Here is a 22,333-nt window from a genome sequence, read left to right as displayed (position 1 = left end):
TCCTAGCCATTAATGGAACTGGATCAGCTAAGCTGCAAGCTTGAGGTTGACCAGGTTCGGGGTTGGGCAACCCGCGGGATGAGAGATCAGTTCTGGACTAGGATCCAGAATCCACGGAGGAGCCACACTGTGGGACCGCAGAAAGGGGAACCAGATCTGCCGAGGTCAGAATGGGGCTATGAGGATAACTCTGCTCCCCAACCGACAGGCTTTCTGAATGAATTTCATCATGAGTGGAAGGGGGGGATAAGCATAAAGGAGCCCGGGAGGCCAAGCATGGACTAGAGCGTCTCTGGGGGTCTCCCCTCTGGGGGGAATTATTGCGAAGTACTCGCTGCATTTTGTGTTTAAAGGAGAAGCAAAAAGATCGCAGCAAAGCCGACCCCATTTATGGAAGAACTGCTTCGCAACAGATGGATTCAGAGACCACTTGTACGGAGTGAGAAGCACCCGACTTAGCTTATCCGCCAATATGTTGGACCGTCCCGGGATGTGCGTTGCTACCAGAAAACGGTTGGTGGAGATCACCCATTCCCAAACTCTCATGGCCTCTCGACACAGGGGATAGGATCTGGTTCCTCCCTGTTTGTTTATATACCAGACTACAGACATGTTGTCTGTCTGGATCGCAATAGTCCCTAGGGGGAGAAGGTCGTGGAGAGCTTGCAATGCCAAAAGCACCGCCCTCATCTCTAGGACATTGATATGCAATGCGGTCTCTAGGGAAGTCCACGTGCCTTGAACGGATCTGCCTGAACAATGCCCCCCCCACCCGAGGCGAGAAGCGTCTGTGGTCAACGTGGCTTCGACCGGGGGAATCACGAAAGGCCTCCCTTCTCTGAGTTCCCGCGCATGTAACCACCAAAGAAGGGAGTCCCTGCAAACTCTGCTCAGCGGTATCGGCGTGTTCAATGGGTGGAACAAGAGGGACCTTTGGACTTGAAGGGTCCATTGTAATATTCGCATTCACAGACAGGCATGGAGGGAAAGACCGATCGCTGCTGACATAGACCCCAGTGCCCTCAGGACTAACTCCGCTGGAGGAGTAGGACTCCGGAGAAGGGCTAACACCTGATAAGACAAGCTGTTCAGTCTGACTGACGTTAGAGTAGCTCGGGAGATTCGAGTATCCAACCTGGCCCCTATGAATTCCAGGGCTTGAGTGGGGCACCGGCAGGACTTCTGCCGGTTTACTGAAATGCCTAGGTTGTGGGCTAGAGTCAGTGCATAATCTCTCGCTACAGAGAGCTGATGCCTGTTGGTCGCAGTAAGGAGCCAGTTGTCTAGGTACAGGAAGACCTGAATGCCCTGAAGTCTCAGGTGGGCTGCAACCACAGCCATGACCTTGGTGAACACTCTGGGGGCTGAGGTGAGGCCGAATGGAAGAACCCTGAATTGATAATGACTGGCTCCGAGCCGGAAGCGGAGAAACCTCCTGGATCGTCTGTCCATCAAGATGTGGTAGTACGCATCCTTGAGGTCTATGGAGCACATCCAGTCGTTCTCCCACAGAAGGGGGAGAATAGATTGAAGAGTGACCATCCGGAACTTTTCCTTGGGTATGAACAGGTTCAGAGCGGAAAGGTCTAAGATGGATCTGAGGTCCCCGATTTTCTTTGGCACCAAAAAGAACCTTGAGTAATAACCCAATCCGAACTGATCTGGGGGGGACGGGCTGGATGGCTCTTTTTCTTAGCAGCTTCAAAATCTCTGAAGCCGCTGCCTCCCTCTGATCGGGTGGGACATCGGGGAGGCGTCTGGTTTTGGGGGGAAGATTTAGGAATGGAATGAAATAACCTCTGGAAATGATACGGAGCACCCATCGATCTGTTGTAAGGGACTCCCAGTTTGACAGGTGCTCCGTCAACCGCCCCCCCGACTGTCTCCAGCGAGGGACAGTCGGGCAAGCCCTCAGGGCTGTTGCGCGGGTCTGTCCGAGAAAGGTTCTCTAGACCCGAAATTACGTGGCACCCCTCTGCCTCTGGGCCGGCGTCCACCTTGTCCTCCTCTGCCTCTAGAGGACGAGTGATCCGCAGCTGGATGGGATTGCTGAGACTTGCGGAACCACAGCTTCTTTTGTCCCCTCTGATCCTGGAGAAGGATCTTTGGGGACTAGAGGAGCGGACTCCGACGGCAGACAGCGTCTTCCCTTCCTTTTCGCTTTGGACCAGCGTATCGTGAACTGTCTTGCCAAAAAGAGCAGAACCGTCAAAGGGGGCGTTCACGAAGGATGCCTTAAAGGGATCCGCGAAGTCACAAAGACGGAGTCAGGCAGGACGTCGTAAGATGACCCCTGCTCCGCTGGCTCTAGCGGCTCCTTCCGAAGCATGGGAGAGGAGCCGCATAGACGTATTAGAGATGGATTTCAGAGTGGCCATTCGTGTCGTAAACACGTTCCTGTCTCTGACCGACATGGACTCCGGGGGGGCTGCAGCGTATTCCTTGATCAAGTCTCGCTGTAGCCTGATGGTATGTGCCCTATAGTTCAGCGCCCTTATGGAAAAGGTCGCTGAAGCAAACATCCGCTTCCCAATCCGGTCCAACGCTCGAGATTCTTTATCTGGCGGGTGGACCAAAGAACTCTCCTGAGCGAGTTCTTTCTTGGTGGCCGCCGCTACCAACATGGCATCAACAGAGGTTCCTTTGGCCCATGACTGTCTATCTGTGGGGGGACTTAGTACTTTATCGGGATGCCTAGGGATTGGCTCCACGGTGTCGGGCTCCTTCCACGCCCTGGTGGTAATTAAGTCCACCAGGGAGTCGGCTGGAGGGGACAGCCAGGAGGTAGATGGACCTGCCTCAAACGCCTCCAGGAACACGGATTCATCAAGGGAAGGTTTTTGGGCAGACCACCCCCCTCTAATACGCAACATTTCCATGATGTCTCCAAAGGAGACATCTTCAGGGGGTGACCTTGGGGAACCCTCCCTATCATCTAAGTCCGTGTCGGTGGTAACGGACTCAGGGGAGTCCAGGTGCCTCCTTTTACACCGTTTCCGAGGAACCTCCTCGGTGGGGCTATCTGAAGAGGGCTCGTCCATGGGTTGTTGTTCCTCCACGGGAACTAGCTAGAGGGCTTGGGCAGGCTGTCCCGATGGTCGGATGATGGAAGACAGACCCTCATACAGTGGGGGTATGGGTGGATCCGAAGCCCGAACCGCGGACCTGGAGGATCTCGACAGTACCCTCTCCACTACCTCAAAAGCCGAAGGAGAATCACCCTCGCCAGCCTCTGAGAGCAATCTCCTCGGCTCCGAAGAAGGGATCGGGGTCGGAGCCGATGCAGTCAGCGCCGAGAGAGAGGTGCGCTCCAAAGCCAACAGCTCCGAAGACACAACAACTCCCTCGGATCCGACGCTCAGCCCTCGGCCCCAAGAGCTCGGATCTGACAAGCTCGAGGGCATAGTCGGCAAAGAGACCAGCGCTATCGGCGCCGACAAATCCCTGGGTCCGAAGGGGCTCGGATCCGATGACTCCAAGATCTGAAAACGAGTCGGAGAAGGAGTGATTGGGGCAAACATGGGGGCCGCACTCCTCCCCAGAGGGGGGGGGGAGGCAAGAGCACCCCCATCTGCATTTGGGTCTGTAAGAACCGACACATCATCCGATCCATATCCGCTTCGGAGATGCTTCTGGTTGACCTGGAAGAGGTAGTCGAGGCGGGCCGGGAGGGCCGCCTCGACGACCTCGAGGGAGACCGATCCTCCTCCGGCGAGAAGCTAGGCGAACGGAGCCGAGAGGAGGAGGATCCGGAGACCCCCAAAGGAGACTTAGCTGCTTTAGCTGGCGGAGCCGAGGGTTGAGATTCGGCCCGCCTTTTATGGGATCTATGTCCCTCCTTATCCTTGTACCTCTTTCTCCTTAGCAGAAGAGGCACTAGTTTCCCCAGAGCTCAAACCCGAAGAGGGAGGTTGAGTCCCGGGTTGAGCTAAGGGAACAGAGGGCGCCGAGGCAGCCGGAGCCCGAACGGGAGAGGAAGAAGAGGCTGACTCCTGGGGGAGCTTTCCCGCCAGGATCAGCTTGTTTTTCCTATCCCGAAGTGCCCGGGGGGTTAAAGGCCGCACAGATCTGGCAGGCCTCTGAAAGATGGGCTGCCTCCAGGCACAAAACGCACTGAGTGTGGCCATCAGCTGGGGAAAGCTTGTGGCCACACTCAGTACATTTAGAAAAAATGGCCTTAGGCCCTTCCGACATGTTAGCACTTACACACACACCCAAACGCTAAGGGGGAGGGGGAGTGACTAAAGAAAACTAATTAACTGTACCAAAGAAAAAGTTTAAACTAGCACAAAAAGGGGTAGAAAAGGGCTTAATACCACACACACACAATTTTTAAACTCTAGAAGAGGTTATAATCAGAAACGATCTCACCCAGCCAGGAGCTCTTCAAAAAGGAAAGCTTCTTCAGCCGCGGCAAAAAACGATCTGAGGTAATATGGTTGGTAGCAGGGGATTATGGGTAGGGGGAGGAGCTAGGAGCTCGGATCTTGGAGCTTGGAAAGCTGCCGGCTCGGATCCGAAGTTGGATCCGATACCCACAGGTTGCAGAGCAAATGAAGTAACTACTTCAGATCAAAATTCCCAATGTAAAAATGCCCTGTAAAAACAACCTCAAGGTTATGCTGCAAAAAGCTAGGAGTCTAAACCAGAAACTGCACTCACTGGAAGCAGTCCTCACAATGAAAGATGCTGACATTTGTGCAGTCATGGAGATATGGTTTAAGGCGGTGTAGAGTACCCCAGCTATACCAGGTTACATTTCCTTCCACACATTCAGACCACAAACTGAAGCTGTGAGAACTAAAGGAGGTGGTGTATCAATATTCATTAAATATAGATACACCTCTAGATTGGTTAAACAGCATAATTCCCTTGAAATACTTCATGTGCAATTGACTGTAGCTAAGACCCCTCTTCAGATCATTGCCAGCTCTAGGACCCCCCTCCAAGAATCAGGACATCTACTCAGTCTATTTGGATCTACTTGAGTCAATCAAGATACAACTAAACACCCTGGTTTTAGGTGACTTTAATTACCCATCCATAGGCTGGGTAAATTATACATGTTCTAACTCACTTGCTCAATGGTTCCTGGACTTCGTAAACTCCAATGCCCTGGACCTGCTAGAAGACACACCCACAAAGGGCTCAAACATCCTGGACTTGGTGCCCACCAACATGGGAGACCGCTGCACCACCCCCAGTGTGTGGCCATCCCTGGTGAGATCTGACCACAAACCAGTCCTGCTAGAACTAACTATAATACAAGCCCCCCCCCCCTTTTGCAACGACTAGACTACAAACCTTCCCAAAGGCCAATTACAACTGTTTATGTGACTGCATAAATAAGCTTCACAGCCCCTTCCCTCACTGATGGAACAGACACCCATGTTGAGTGATACGCCTATACTTTATAGAAGCACCTGTACAATTGTACTGATTCTGCCTTACCTGATAGAACCAAAGCAAGATCTTCAAGGAAATACAAATTTGCCTGGCGGACAACTGACATTAATAGGCTATACAACAGGAGAAAGAAATTGCTGTCTAAGAGTAGGAACGGTCTCAAAACGGGAAACACTCCCTCCTCAACTTAAACAAGCAAATAAGACTCCTAGTGAAGTCCTCCAAAGTTAACTACGAATCCGAATTAGCTTCCCTAAGGATAACCACAATGCGTTCTTTAGTTACATCCATAACCTCAAAGGTAAGGCCCAGATTTGCACTGAATTCGTACTTAATGATGCTACATATATATAACCTGTGGATATAGCAAACCTGCTGGCTGACAGGTTTAGTAAAAACTTCACTTCCCTGTTGCCACCACATATACATCAAAGCATCCCTAATACCTTTCCCCCCACCTAGCATCTCCAAGGAGGAGGTTTTAAATGCCCTCTCCAAGGCCAGAAACACAGCCTCTATGTGACCAGAGAACATCCCGGGCTGTGTTCTACATGGGTTGAAACAGTAATTTCACCATTGAGTATGTTTTTTAATCACAGCCCAATTACTGGCTTCATCCTAGTGAAATGGAAAACAGCTACCGTCATCTCTTTCCACAAAGGGGGTGCACTCATTGACCCCCAGGAACTACAGACCCATTAGCCTGACCAGCCTTATCTGCAAGCCCATAGAATTAATCATCATGGACCTTATTAAGAAAGATATAGGAAATCTCCAAATGTTCGACTCCACCCAGTTTGGCTCTGCCAAGGGGAGATCATGCCTCTTAAACCTGGACTTCTTCGATACAGTCACCAAAGCTCTACATGAGGGCATACAGCCTACCTAGACTTAGCCAAGTCCTTTGAAACAATCCCCCACTCAGGCATCATTGATAAACTCACCCAGCTTGGTATCAACCCATATATTGTCAGGTGAGTTGAAAACTGGCTCACTGACAAAACTCATACTGTCAAACTAGGGGACTCCACCTCCTCCAGCAGACCTGTAACCAGTGGCATTCCACAGGGATCAGTTCTGGGTCCCCTACTGGTTGGTATCTACTTCTCCAAAGTACAGGCTAAAACTAAAGGGTTGTGACTGACAAAGTTTGCGGATGATTGCAAACTGAGAGTGATCACTGAAATACCTAGCAATGTCAATATCCTGCACGAAGGTCTTACGTAGACTAATGACTGGTGCCAAAGTCATGGTCTTAAACATAATGAAAAAAATGCATGATCATCCCCTTTAGCAATGGTGATGTTTCTACAAACTACCACATCAACAGCAATACCTTAAGCAGTCAGTGGTGAGAGATCTTGGCACACAGGTTGACAGCAATCTTAACTTTGATTACCATGTCTTCATAGTGGTAAGAAGGGCATTTTATATTGCTCATCTTCATTGCCTCCAGAAAAAAAGGTTATAACTTCCCTGTACTCTTCCCTCATCAGGCCAATAATAGACTACAACGCTCCCTTGGTATGTTCCTTTCCAATCAACTGCAGCAACTGGAGAGACCACGTAGGTTCCTTACAAAGAACATTCATGGTCTTCAAAATCTGTCTTATGCGGACAGATTGAAATCACTGTCACTTTATTCTGTCGTACAGACTGTTCAGAGGTGACCTGTGCCTTGCATATAGAGGAATCTCTGACCCAGCTTTAATGGAAATGCTGTACATTCGCAAGTCAAATGACACACGGGTCACTCACTCAAAGGACCTTAACCTGGTATGTGACATCAACAGAACTTGCTGGAGAGACAGATTTATCTCACAGAGGTTGCTCCATCATTGGAACAAGCTTCCAATTCATGTTAACCAAAGCCCTTCACTGGCATCTTTAAGCGCAATTTGGACGATTGGATAAGTAACTGAAAATTCATCCTGGGGTTTCCACCTGTGTTCCTCTTACAGGCAATACGTGCTGAAGACATCCTTGAGAACATAGGTTGAACTTGGTTAGGCTTGTAAGGGCCCTGGGGCTGTTAGCCTAGCAACCTCCTACGATCCTGTACTAATTGCTAGTAATAATAATGGTAGACTGGTGGTAGTGACTAATGATAAGGGAAGAGGATTATGCTTGACTATTTTTATATACCATCAAAAACTGTTACTATGGAGCTTAAGAAAATTTTGGGAGGAATACTCATCTTTCAGCAAGAAATATTACTTATAGGTAGGGTCTGGAACTTGATTTGCAAGAGCAAGCATGTACTTGGGAACCTACAAGGGGAAATATGACAAAAGAGGGTAGATTTCTGGAGAAATGTATAAAAATATTTGATATGGAAGACATGAATGTAGTATTAGTAACTCAGACAGAATTTACATATTATTCATCAAGGTACAGTAACTGGGCTACACTAGACATAAATTATATTTCACAGGAACCTGTGCATTTAAATGAAAGCTTTGACAGATATCCAGTAGCTATTTCAAATCTTGGACCAATAACAACCAAGATAAAAATGAGACACTGACGTTTCCCTACCTACCTGTTAAAAAGAAAGGAATTTAAGGAATGGGTAGTGAAAATTATGAGAGTTATTTGGGAAGATAGAAATTTCTTCAGAAGTTATAGCTAGTGATTGGGATACAATAAAAAGAGAGATGTTTAAGAAGTAATAAGAATTATTTAAAGAGGCTGACAAAGGTTAAAGTACTGCAGGAAAAATTGGATCTCGCAAAACAAAAGACAGGCGGCAATTGCAACTCTTTTTTGATAACTCCAGAGAACAAAAACCTTAAGCACAATGACTTAGGCAACAGAAAGTAGAAAGGGTTGATGCCAAAATTAGGGAGCCCATAACAAGAAAAATAATCCGAGATCCTGCAGAGGTATTAGAAATATTTCTGAAATGTTATGAAAATTTACATAAAGCAAAGGGATACGGAAACCAAGAAAAAGCACAAATAGAAGTATTTATGGAAAAATTAGGTATGCCAAGGTTAGAGGTAGAGGAGGCTCAACAATTAACAGCTGAGAGGAGGATAGGAGATAAAAATGGTGATGTATATAACCAATCTGCAGGAGAGCCTCTAGGAATAGATTTTATTCCTGTAGAAATCTGAAAGCTAGGAGGGAACAAAGTGATAAATATCAGGAAGGTTTTAACAGTATTGTGAAAGGTGGAGAAGCACCAACATTGTGCAAGAAAGCTGTGGTGGCTTTAATACATAAAGACAATAAAGACCCAATCAAACATAGTTTCATACAAGTTCATTTTAATTTTAAGTCATGATTATAAAGTTTTTTTTATGTCGATAACAGATAAAAGAATGGCAAAGATGTTGCCAAAACCAATAAATATAGATTAATGTGGGTTTTTTTTGGAGGGGAGGTAAACATTTGACAATGACAACAGAAAAAGGATGATCCAGAAAAAAACAGAATGCAAAAAAATACTGCTATTGTCAGTGAGAAAACATATGACAGGGTAAGCTGGATTTTAGGAGTAGGGCAATTGAAGCATTTGCATTCTCTGATACAGTAATAAGGTTAATTAGGAGGATACATGAGAGATTGGAGGCAAAAATTAAAGTGGGAGGGCTCCTCTCTAAGTTGTGTTTGAACAGAGGAACCAGGCAGGGATGTCTTCTTTCTCCTTTGCTATAAGCGTTATATTTAGAGCCACTGGCAAAGATAATAATGGACTCCAAAATTCAAGGATATAATTTGTCATGGTAATCAAGAAAAGTTGGCTTTATCTGCAGACAATATTTTGTAAATGGTAAAATCAGAGAAGGTAACCTAGAGACTAAAGGGTCAGTAGATCAGCAACGATAATCTAGCTATACTGAGAAAGTATAACAGCAGCAGCAGTTAATCATCAGTGACCAAGCACTTGTGTAGCTCAGCAACGATAATCTAGCTATACTGAGAAAGTATAACAGCAGCAGCAGTTAATCATCAGTGACCAATCACTTGTGTAGCTTTTGGTAGCAAACTGCTGTAAAACACATACTATATTCTATGAAGAACTGTGTTTTGTGACAATTAGGGGACATGCTATAAATCAACACTGCTTCTACTTCGTATACAAGAGATTTCTAACTTTGCATGAAAAGCACACAGACCCTATCAGAATTATTAACAAAGTACCTACATAAGAATAGAAGGCTGAGCACTGCTATGCAGTATTGCAGTCTAACAAGGTAACGAAACACTGGATTTTTGATGGCTAACCACCTATTTACATAAATTAATCAGTCCTGAAGTGAAAGAAGACTCCACAGCACTAGTTGCAAAGAAACCTGCACATGACTGTACTACAGTGAACAGTGATCTGGGAGGCCATGGCTGCAGGTGTGACTGCAAAGTGTACTCTGTCACATGTTCTCAAAAATTTTGTCAAGGCATGAAATAGGCATCCTGTCAGAGGAATGACCAAAATAATTACATACAACTTAAATTACTAATAAACATTACATTTGCCAAACACTTAAGAACTAATTCAACCAACTTTTTTTAGCTGTTAAATATGTAAAGCATTACAAATCTGCAATATACTTCTTTTAGAAATCTAAGGCTCCAGCAATCATGAGATGAATAAATATTTTCTAGGTCATCTGTGAAACAATGCTATACAAGTAAATCTTTCAACAGCATTAGAGAATCATTTTTGGAGATACCTTCAAGTAGAATTTCCAAAAATGCAGTTTTTGTTGAAAATCAAACATCTACAGAGACATATTCTCATTTGTACCAAGACAGCATGTTGCATCACTGTATACTGTGACTAAGGTCCTAAGAAGTGTCTTGCTAAAACAGAAGTGTTCCTGAAACTATCGTTTTTTTTCTTTCTTTCTATTCTTCTTTCATGCCAACAGTTCTCATTTCCATGGTACGTCAGGTCAGGTACAGAAAATGTAGTCAATCCTTGCACACAGTGCAAAAAAAAAAAAAAAAAAAAATCAAGAACTTTTGGCAGTATTTCTAGCTACAAATATCCATGTGTGCTTTTTTCCTTCTCAGAAACAGTTTCCATATGTGCAAATAATTTTTTGAAATCCCATTCAGATCCAGGATAAAATATAAAAGGTGCACAGTAAATGTTTCAAGTTAATGAGAAATGTACTTGTTAATGCAGTTATGGAGTCTTTCATATGTATATTATGCTCACACCTGTGTAGTTCAGAATGCCTACATAGGGGAGGGACGAAGCTAAGTCTTCATTCTCTTTTATATACACAGCCACTGCAGTCTTAAAAACACTTGGTCATATTTGTTTTTTCTTTACATAATGCATTAACACTACTATCTGAATAATAGACGGGGCAAAATATTGAATTTCACAGTCAGTGCAAAATCTGGAATGCTGAATCATCTTTGTACGCTCTCATGTGAGTTCACGCCGTTTGTGGTGTCCAAGTCTTCTAGTACTGTGATCACTTTTGAATTATCGGATCACCCAAGAGGGATCTTTGGTTATGCTTTCATTCTCTGGTCCTACAATGGCAACTCCTCGTGTGCTCTGTCCTATTGCAAGGTACCTACAAAACAAAGAAAAGAAAATTATTTGAGAACAGATAACCATATTAGCCTTTACAACACTGGAACCAACAAAAGAGTACTTCCTTGTAAGATATTACCCATATTGTCCAAAATAAGAAAACATGACCAGGAAAGGCAACTGGGATCAGCAACACAGAGGAGGTATGCAAATAGACACATATTTTTTCTGATTAAAAAGTCTGATGAAACTTGCAGCTATAAAAGTGGCAGGGGTATCAAATACAAAGAAATTTACTGTTTGCCAGAAACAAAAAAACTGTGCTGAATGCCTCTCAGTAGAAATGAATACATTTTTTAAAGATAGCAAGCAAACTTCATAAGAATCATCACTTCTGAGATGCATGTCAATCTTATAATATAAAACTAATAAAAGCAACACAGGCAATGGTAATCTCCAAAAATCTATTTATGTTAGCGCTTTCGTTGAGAAAAGTAATTCAACTTCTTCAGACGTCTGAAGAAGTTGAATTACTGTTTTCAATGAAAGCGCCAACATACACTGATTTTTGGAGATCACCACTGCCTGTGTTGCTTTTATTAATCTTACAACAATGACAAAATAGGTAGAATTTATTTATTTTATTTCTTAACCCTTTTCAGTCATGGCACGGGCTCAAAGAGCAGAAGAAAAGTACAGTTTTGTACCTACCATAAATGTAGATGTTCGAAGATCCACATTGCTGCAGTCCTTACTTATGGGTAGTCCGCTGTCCTCGGTCGGCCCGAATACCAAAGTATTAGGCTGACGTCGGTCATGGCGCCTAGATCTGACATCAGAGCGTCAGGGTATAAAGGCGCATGACCGACGTCATATCCTCAGTCTTTTCTTGCCCCAGATGTCAGAAGGCCAAACCAGAAAGGCCACAGCCAAAAACAGAATACCTCCCAAAAACATGCCCAACAACAACCATCACCTAAAGCATAGCACCATGTCAAACTACAGTGGGGAAGGAGGGAGGGTAAATTGGACTGCAGCAATGTGGATCTTTGAACATCTACATTTATGGTAGGTACAAAACTGTACTATGTTCTTCATCTCACATTGCTGCAGTCCTTACTTATGGGTAGAATCCCAAAGCAACGGGAAAGGGAGGTTGGTAAAAATCATAAAGCATTAGGGGCTGCCAAAATGCCCTGTAAAATTGCAGTGGCAAATCCAGCCCTAGACTTAGAATAAAGAGGAAGGTGGTAATGTTTAGAAAAAGTATGCACTGAACTCCAAGTAGCTGCCTCCAAAATGTCCTTTGTAGCTACCCCCCTTAGAAAGGCCGTAGAAGTAGCAGTAGCCCTAGTGGAATGAGGCCTGATTCCAGCAGGAATCTCCTTACCATGATGGGAATAACAGAAAGAAATACAAAACCCAATCCATTTAGAAATAGTTTGTTTTGAAACAGGTTTACCCTGTGAACCCAAAGCAAAAGAAACAAACAACTGCTGAGACTGTCTGAACTCCTTGGTTCTGCTCAAATAATAACACAACTGCCTGTGAATATCCAAAGTATGCAAAATTTTCTCCCCTTTATTTTGGGGGTTTGCATAAAAGGTAGGCAAATGAATAGTTTGGTTTAAGGCCACACTAGAAACCACTTTAGGCATAAAGGAAGGATTAGTACGCAAAGATACCCTATCCTTATGAAAAATCAGAAAAGGCTCCACTGCCATGAGGGCCTGTAATTCAGAAACCCTTCTTGCAGAGGTAATGGCCAACAAAAAAGCAGTTTTCCATGACAAATACTTTAACTCGGCAGTAGCTGCAGGCTCAAAAGGTTGTAGAGTAAGTTTTTCCAACACAAAATTGAGATCCCAAGCAGGAGTAGGAGCTCTACGTGGGGGTCTCATATTCTTTGCCCCTCTAAGAAATTGCTTAAACATAGGATGAGAGAATAAAGGAGGGTCACAATCATAGTGAGCAGAAATGGCTGCAGCATGGACCTTTATCGAGGAGAAAGACAAACCCTTGTCCAATAACTCAGTAAGATATTGAAGAGCAACACTTAAATCAGGTTTGGAGACATCAAAGTCCTTTCCTTTGCTCCAAATAAAAAATCTCCTCCATTTATCAGCGTAAACTTTCCTGGTACTAGGCCTCCTGGCCTCCAAAATAACATTCAAAACTTGTTGTGGAAGCTGAGACCCTCCAGAGTCTAAAACAGAATATGCCAGGCTGTTAGATGCAGAGACTGAATCTTGACATTGAGGAAGTGATTGTCCTCTTGTGACAAAAGGTGCGGAATCAAAGGCAGAGGCCATGGAGGTTCTCGTACTAAACTCCTCAGTAGAGGGTACCAGTGTTGTCGAGGCCAATCCGGTGCTATCAAAATCATGGTTGGCTTGTCTTGTCTGGCCTTCAAAAGTACCTTGGGAAGAAGAGGCAGAGGTGGAAAGGCATATACATGCAGATTGTTCCAACTGAATGATAGAGCGTCCACCTTCCAAGCTGCGTGATGAAACATTTTTGTGCAAAACTTTGGCAACTGGTAATTTAGTGGAGAAGCGAACAGATCTATGTCTGGAGTTCCCCATAACACTGTCAACTTTTGAAATACATGAGGATCCAATTTCCACTCGTGAGGATCCACTATTTGTCTGCTCAACACATCTGCTAAGGAGTTCTGTGCTCCTGGTAGAAACCTTGCCTGAAGATTGAGGTGTAGATTGAGAGCAGTTTCCCACAAAATCATCGCTTGCCTGCAAAGAGGGTAAGAATGGGTTCCCCCTTGCTTGTTGATGTACCACATGACAGTAGTGTTGTCTGTTTGAATCAACACCTGCCCTGGGTGAAGTAAATCTTTGAAAGCTATCAATGCAAACTGGACTGCTAACATTTCCTTCAAGTTGATATGCAAATGTTGGAGTTTGACAGGCCACGTGTTTTGCACCCATTTTCCATTGAGGTGTGCTCCCCAAGCCTTGTCCGAGGCATCTGTCGTTAGAATCTGACTCGCCTCTGGCCAGGTCACAGAGAGTCCCTGGTTTAGGTGACATTCCTGAGCCCACCACAAAAACTCCTTCTGAATGCAAGGTATTATCTGAATGACAGTGTCTAGATCTTGGCAGTGCTGTGTCCATACATTTTTGAGATACCATTGAAGCTTCCTCATATGCAATTTGGCATTGGGAAGCACCAGAATACAAGATGCCATGAACCCCAAGGCTTGAAGGACTGTCCTTGCAGTCAGCCTGGACCGTAGAGACATTTGATGGAAATAAAGAGAAAGGCTTCTTTGTTTGTCCGGGGTCAAAAAGCCATCTGGGAAGCTGTATTCAGTCTCACACCCAGAAAGCACATGTCCTGAGAGGGTACTAGACTGGACTTTGTTTCGTTCACAGAATACCCTAGGCATCTTAACACTGCCATCACATACTGTAGATGATGAAGAAGTTCGTCCTTTTCTTGTGCAATAATCAGGCAATCGTCCAAATAAGGATAAATCTGTATTCCTCTTAGTCTGAAAAAGGCTATCACTGGAGCCAGAACCTTTGTGAACACTCTGGGGCCAGTAGATAAGCCAAAGCGCAATGCAGAGAACTGATAATGTAAATTTCCAGCCAAACGCAGGTACCTCCTGCAACTGGGCCTGATAGGAACATGAAGGTAAGCCTCTTTGAGATCCAGAGTAACCATCCAGTGATCTTTTCTCAACAGAGGTAAAAGTTGTTGTAAAGTCAGCATCTTGAACTTTGGAATGTCCAGGTAAGTGTTGAGGATAGATAAATCCAAAATTGGTCTCCACGTGTTCCCTTTCTTTGGAACTAGAAACAGGCGAGAATAAAATCCTAGGCCCACTTCTGACAGAGGAACTGGCTGTATAGCTCCTATTTGAAGAAGTAAAGAAATTTGTTTGTGAGCCTCTATCCTTTGCCGAGGAGGGACGTCTGGCATGCCTTTGAAAGGAGGCATGGTATGGAAATAGAACTTGTAACCTCGGTTTATAATGTCCAATACCCATTTGTCCTGGGTGACTAAATGCCAATTTTGCTTGAAAAGAGCCAACTTTCCTCCCAAAGGAGCTGCCAGGCAAGAAGAATCTGGCAGCTGAAAATGCAGGTCATTGGGCCTGTTTACGAAAGGACTGGCCCCTGCCCTCACCAGCAGATTGAGCAGGCGAACTCCATTGTCTCGGCCTGAAGGTACTCTGAGCTCTGCCCCTACCACGCCTAGATCTACCCCTAGACTGAGAAACAGAAGAAGGGTACGTCCACCCCTTAGTAGGCCAATTTCTACTAAACTTTGGAGGTTGTACCTGCAAAAATCTTTAACAGTCTGCATAGACTTAGCCTTGTCTTCCATTTTCTTTAAGACTGACTCCACAGGAGGACCAAACAAAACTTCAGACTGTAAAGGGCATCCAGAATTCTAGACTTAACATGCTCAGACAAATTCTGATCCTTAAGCCAGGCGTGCCTACGAATAACTGAACCAGTGGCAGCCACCCTAGAAGAAGCCTGTAAAGCATCAAAACCATATTGCAAAGAGTGCTTACCCACCTGTTCAGAAACATGCACTAAATCCTGCAATTCTTTACACTCTATGCCCTCTGCCAAAGCATCCACTTTAGATCTTAGCTGAGAAAGGAGGAAATTCTGATACTTCAACATATGAAACTGGCAGTTCAAAGCTCTCATTGCTAAAGTAGAAGAGGTATACACCTTCTTACCCCATCTATCCAAAGCTCTAGCTTCCTTATCCAGAGGAACCGGATTCTTAACAACAGAGGCTCTAACCCCCTTAGGTCCCTGACTAATAGTTTCTGGGTCCGCCCTAGGACTCTTATACAGATATTTATGAGCCTCAGGCACCCTGTAATACCTGTCTGGTTTAACTGGGGCAGGAGGCACAGAATCTGGATTAAGGGAAGCTTCCGAGAAAACATCTGAAACAACATCCAAAACTGGAGGTATAGCTAAGGGTCTATGCTGTGGTAAAAACAAGAACTCCCTAAGTCTCTTCCGTGAATCAGAGTAATCCTGTCCTTCCCACTTAAAATGCTCCCTCATGGAATGCAGAGTTTCTGAAAATGAAAAATCCTCTGGAGGAGAAGCAGAAGGAGTGGAATCCTCTGCATCAGAATCAGAATAAGGAGGGAAATCTTGAATGTCTTCAGCAGAAGACTCTGAATCATCTGAGGCCTGCTCCAAACTTTCCAACTCTGGCTCCATCCTGGGCCTCTTATCAGGAGGGCATAGAACCTCTAATTAAAGTAATCAAATCCTCTGCCATTTTAAGCATGTGCTTTTTAGGCACAGACCCTGAAGAACCAGAACTGACACCAGAGGAAGGCAAAACAGACCTGCCCTTAGAAGGAGCCTTAGAAACAGCAACAGAAGGCCTAACCACCTTAGGCATAGAAGGGAGAATAGTAACCTGAGAGGCCCCTCCAGCCTGACCTGCCTCCTGAGAGGCCACATCTTGTAAAATCAAAGTTTCCCCCGGGACTCAACAGAAACTTCAGCCGGATCCACCTGTTCAGCTGTAGCTTCTAAAGATCCGGCGTCCGTAACGGACAAATCATCCTGCCTAGGCTTTAAAGATTTGTCTTTGCGCTTCTTAGTAGAAGCAGGCGTCGGAACATCTGATGGCATATTATAATTACACCTCTTGCCAAAGACTAACCTAGCGCAATCTAACCTCCGTTTTATAGTGCGCTTATTAAACCTAGCACAAAACCGACACCCGACTACGTCGTGCTCCGGTCCCAAACAAGGAATACAAAGCGAGTGGTAATCCCTATGCGGTATCTGTTTCCCACAAGAAATACAATTATTCACTTTTTCTGACATCCGGTAAGTAACTGAGGCAAGGAAAAACAAAAATATTCCCCAACGGGGTACTTAGCCCAACTTTGGTATCGGTCTGAAACTCCGAAAACGAAAAATTTCAGAACGCCGAACGGCACTTGCAACGCTGCTTCTGCATCGGACCATGTGGCAAAAAAGACTGAGGATATGACGTCGGTCATGCGCCTTTATACCCTGACGCTCTGATGTCAGATCTAGGTGCCCATGACCGACGTCAGCCTAATACTTTGGTATTCGGGCCGACCGAGGACAGCGGACTACCCATAAGTAAGGACTGCAGCAATGTGAGATGAAGAACATTACAGATATTAATATTTATTTATTTCTTGACATTTGTTTACTGGGAAAGCCCACAGGGCCAGAGATCAGCCCATTTTCAGTTGGGGGACGGGGGACTCCAAGGGTTACAATTAAATTAACAATAACATAACATCTGAAAAGTTTCAGACAACTACAAAAGTTTCAAATAATTTGAAAAGAAAAACAATAACTCAAGTTACATGAGAACTAAATAAATGAATCAGGATCCCAAAGTTTTTAAAAGCAGTAATCAGTTCCATGGTCTGAGACATTAACTGGCATGATTTACAGTCAAGTGCAAAAAAGATGCAGCAGTTACCCAAGGAAATCACCGTGCAGTGGTATCATAAGTCAGTTACAGTCAAGTTCAGAAGAACTAGAGTAGTTATGTAAAAGATAGAAAGCTGGTTAGAAGATTGTGTAAGGGCTTAAAAACAGAGAATGTGAACTGAGTTAGTAGTGTATATAGTGGATTACCAAGAGAAACAGTACAATGAGTAGGAGCAACATTAGTTGTGAAAGGTAGAGAAATTAGGTGATAGAAGGGGCATATGAACAACTGCATAACCAACTGGTGAGAAGATGATTGTACAGGCAGTTTTAAAGTTAGATGGGCTTTGTTCAAGGCGGACAGATGAAGGTAGGTTATTCCATATTCTGGCAATGATCCAGGCAGTTTGTCTGCAGGTAATGTGGGTATGTGAGTTTGGAGTAAGAGTTAGTGTTCTGATCGTAGAGGCCTGGGAGAGTTGTAATGGATAAGTAGGGAGCCAAGGGCAGGGCAGTCCTGAGGTTTGTGAATAAGTTTGTGAGCAGCAGTGAGCTGAAGGAGTAATAGGAAATGAGGGAATTCTAGCCACTGGAGTTTCCTTAGGGCGATGCAATGATGGATGGAATGGTGACTACTTGAGGCAAATTTGGCAATTTTGTGTTAGCAAGATTCTAGTTTTATTTTTATGGAAGACTGCAGGTCTATTAGTAAGGGAGTGCCATAGGTTAAAGAGGGTAGCAGGTAAGAGAGTGCTAAAGCTTGTTTAGTTGTGAGGAGAGGAACATGTTATGCCTGTGTAATAGCCCTAGTTTTTTTGTGTGTTTTATTGATATTATTTTGCCTGTGGAGATTGAACTTAAGGTTTTCATCAATAACAACTCCTAACAATTTGGTACTGATTACTGGCTCAATTTTAGTTGAGTTAAGAGAAAGTATGTTAAAGTCTGTTTTGTTGATAGGTGAATTTATTTTGGGGATAAAGAGCATGAGTTTGTTTTTTTGGGACTTAGGGAGAGGTGGTTATCCGCAGTGGTGCAGCGGTAGAGTTGTTGCCTCCCAGCAAGAGGTTCTCCCGTTCGATTCTCGGCTGGAGTGCGGAGAGTGCCTTCTGTGTGGAGTCTGCATGTCCTCCCTGCAGTTGGGTGGGCGTTCGAAAGACATGCATAAATGGGCGTGCCTTCATTGAAGGTTGGACGTCGAGCTGGCACCTCAGCGTTCGTGAAAATCTACTGCCAATCATTAGCGGACCGGAGTTCCACTGTGGTGACCCCTAACTGGGAAAAGCCGAAAGACAAACAACAAACAAACAGGGAGAGGTGGTTTGTGTGGAGCCAGTATTCCACAGTTGTGAAAGCAGCTTGGATGTTTTGCTGTAGTAAGTCAGTTTTGGGGGAGTAGCAGACTACGGTAGAGTCATCTGCATACTGGACTAGTGAACCATTAGGGACAGCATGATGGAGATTGTTTATGAATATGTTAAACAGAAGAGGGCCTAAAACTGAGTCTTGTGGAACACCTGTTGGGTTATGAATGAAGGCGGAAATAGATGTTTGCCATTTAACAGCATGTTCTCTGTTGGAGAGAGAGCTTTTGAACCAGTTAATTGACTGGGAGGACAATCCTAAAGAGGAGAGTTGGGAGAGGAGGACAGAGTGAGAGATGGTGTTGAAAGCTTTTGATAAAGCCAGGAAGAGAGCTGACATGGTTTGGCATGAGTCTCGGGCTTTGTTGAGTATGTCTAAAAAGGAGTTTAGAGCGGCGGATGTGTTGTGACCAGGCGGAATCCATGCTGGGTAGGGGAAAGGATTTTGTCATTTAGAAGGTAATGGATAAGTTGTTTTTGGACACATTTTTCTAGGATTTTGGATATAGGAGAAAGTATAGCAATGGGGCAAAAGTTGGAGATATCGGCGGATGGGCCGTCTTTACGAAGGGGCAGGATGATTGCTTTTTCTAGAGGTAGGGGGCGTATGATTCTTGGATGGACCTGTTGATAAGGATGCTAATTGGGTAGGCTGCTGCATCAGCAGTGATCTTAAGAAATTTGGCAGGAATTCGTCAGCTGAATTAGCGCAGGGTTTTAGATTATGGAGGAGTTTTTTGATATAGGAAGTGGAGATAGTGAAGAGTTTAAATTCTAGATGGGGGGGTTGATGTTTATGGCTTTGAGTGGGGATGTTAGAGATAGGGCAGTTGTGATGTGGGGGTGAAGGGGATGTGGAGTTACAGGTATTTTGGAGGGTTGACGAAATGAAGCAGTGATGTTAGCTACGGTATCAATGAAGTAGAGTTAAAAGTGGCTGCAATTTGTTCAGGTGGCATGCTGAGGTACAAATACAAATGCTGATTATAACAATGTAGGTTGGAGTGGAGATTAACAATAGGTTACATTATCCGGTATGATTATAGCAGTACAGATTACCATATTTTAGCAGGGAAGATTACAATATTTACATTACTTATAATATTTTCAAATCAGGGCATTTCTGCATTATATACGGTATTTATACATTACAATTGTGGCTAGTGGGGTGTAAAACTAGACTGTTACACAATGTCACGAAAGCAAGAGCAGATGGCATCCTTCTGAATGTGAGTCACTAATAAAGTTTTGAATGCTGTCTGTTGGCCTCAACTCACATGGTAATTTCTTCTATATGACAGCAACTAGTGTGGAGAAATCTTTCTTTCTTTTATGGTTGTCTTGAAAGGGGGTCTGATCATTTGGAGCCTTTCTTCATCAGTACCTCTTAATGAGTTTTTCCCTGATTAGTAATATTCTTTTCGGGGGGGGGGGGGCACTGTTTATTTAAAGAGAAGTGTGATATTAAGGAGGATAGCTCTGAGTGATATTGGGAATCAACTGATAGCCCTTTAATACATCCCAGTGATGTTTTCTAGCATCTGATAAGGTAACAAATATGTAAATCCCATTTTCAATAATTTGGAGCTATTTGAGTGATAGCATATTATGGGAAGATTGCATTTATAGCCAAAAAAAAACACTGACCTGCACAGGCATACAAAAAAAAAAACTGATTTAGACAACACATCCATGGATGCCCTTGGTATAATTCCGTTGTACATTTTCTAATTTACTCATGCTTGTTTTCTTATAAGGCTTCCATATTGTTATTCCACACTCAAGTTTGTGTTTAATGTAACTAACAATGACTTCATCATTTCTGATTTCCTAGACTTTATAAATCTTTTTGTACCACCTAGAGTTCTATAACTATCATTAACCAACTGGTTGATATGATTAGAAAAACTCAAAAGCTGGATCTATCCGTAAACCCAGGTCCTTAAATGAATCTATAGTTTTAATCACTGTGTACTGTATTAAATATTCACTTATCAATTTACGCCTCCTAGGTGTCATATGCTTTATTTTTGACGTATTTATCAGCATATTATTCTCCTGTATCCAAATGGTCAATTTAGTCAAGCTACTTTGCAGACATGCCATACCTGTAACACATATTATCAGTTTACCCAATTTCAAGTCATCTGCATACAAACTGTAGAAAACACTCAGATGAAAGATAGGTCTGAAAGATACAATCTAAACAAGTGTGGCCACAGGTCAGAGCCCTGTGAGACATCCTGACTGTAACCAAGAATTTCAGCTGTCCAATTGCTATATGATACTTGCCATGTCCTACTTGTAAGCCATACATCTATCCATCTTACCAAGAGTACATCAATACCTAGTTGTTATAATTTATTGATCAGTGTTTTGTCTATGACCGTATCAAATTCTGAAGTTAAATCTATATAAATTACATTATAGCACAATTTTCATTCACAGCTGTTATAGTGTTAGACAAAAAGAAGTTATGTTCTTACCATAATGTTCCGTGTGTGTTGGCCATCTCTACCTTTATTCTTACTGATGGGTCGGATTCAATGTGTCGGATCCATCTCGGGCTTTCAAATAGCTCGAAGTCTTCAGCATAGCTCATCGGCGTCTTCCCTACCCAGAATGCAGTTCCCTTACTTCCTCAGATCTTGTTTGCCCCCAGGTAGAAATTGCACTCTGCAATAATAATAGAAACTCTGAGGCTATAGACCCAGGAAACCATAGTCCACTTAGTCTTCCAGGAGGGGGATATGGGTAGGGTTGTGAGAATAAAAGCTGAGATGGACAACACACATGGAACGTTATGGTAAGAGCATAACTTCTTTATGTGTTGTTGTCAATCTTGCCTTTATTCTCACCGATGGGACTACATCCTAAGCAGAATAATTCCTGGGTGGCTCATGGAAGAATATTCCTCAGAACCATAGAACCAAAGGAAGCCCTACTCATGGAGGCCAAATCCACTTTTTAATGAGTGATAAAGGTATGCGGCTTAGCCCATGTTGCTGCAGCACAGATACTGTCCCCATGAAAGTCTTGCTTGAAAGGCTGCTGAAGTCGCAACTGATCTGGTGGAGTGTGCTTTGATAGGAAAGGGAAGAGATTTGCTTTTTGGGGAAGATATACAAAGGGCAAGCCATCTAGACAATGTAAATTTTGAAATTAGTAAATCTTTTCTAGTCTCAGAGAACGATACAAAAAGTTGATCCGATTTCCAAAATTGTAAAGTCCTGTGCAAGTAGAAATACAATTGTCTATGAACATCCAAAATATTGTAGAGAGTATTCACCTTTGTTTTGGTAATTAGGAAAGAAAACAGGTAACTCAATACTTTGGTTTAAGTTGCTTTCTGACATGACTTTGGGGAGAAAAGAAGGATTGGTACGGAAAGACACTCTAGCCTTATGAAAAATTAAATATGGGTGTTTGGAAGAAAGAGCTTGTAGTTCTGATACTCTTCTAGCTGAGGTGATAGCTACCACGAAAAGTGTTTTCCAAAAAAAAAAAAAAAAAAAGTTAAATTGCATGTCGCTGAAGGTTCAAATGGGAAACTAATATTTGTTAAAATGAAGTTGAGATCCCAGGGTGGAGTAGGATTCTTATATGGAGGTCTGATCATTGCTGATCCCTTT

The 22,333-nt window shown here is 43.7% G+C and overlaps 1 protein-coding gene across 1 annotated transcript in view; it reads right to left on the bottom strand.

Moving 5' to 3' along the window:
- Positions 1-9,895: 9,895 nt before the first annotated feature.
- The window catches only part of PITRM1 (pitrilysin metallopeptidase 1), a 1,418,909-nt gene continuing 1,406,471 nt past the window's right edge, over positions 9,896-22,333 (bottom strand). Inside the window, exon 27 of the mRNA XM_044064598.1 lies at positions 9,896-10,946. Coding sequence (XP_043920533.1) covers positions 10,853-10,946 — 94 coding nt within the window. The 3' untranslated portion in view covers positions 9,896-10,852. The remainder of the gene's footprint in view (positions 10,947-22,333) is intronic.

The sequence above is a fragment of the Protopterus annectens genome, chromosome 3.part0 (assembly GCF_019279795.1).
Source record: "Protopterus annectens isolate FY-2018-M chromosome 3.part0, PAN1.0, whole genome shotgun sequence".
NCBI lineage: Eukaryota > Metazoa > Chordata > Ceratodontiformes > Protopteridae > Protopterus > Protopterus annectens.
This window is presented reverse-complemented; position numbering and strand designations above follow the sequence as displayed.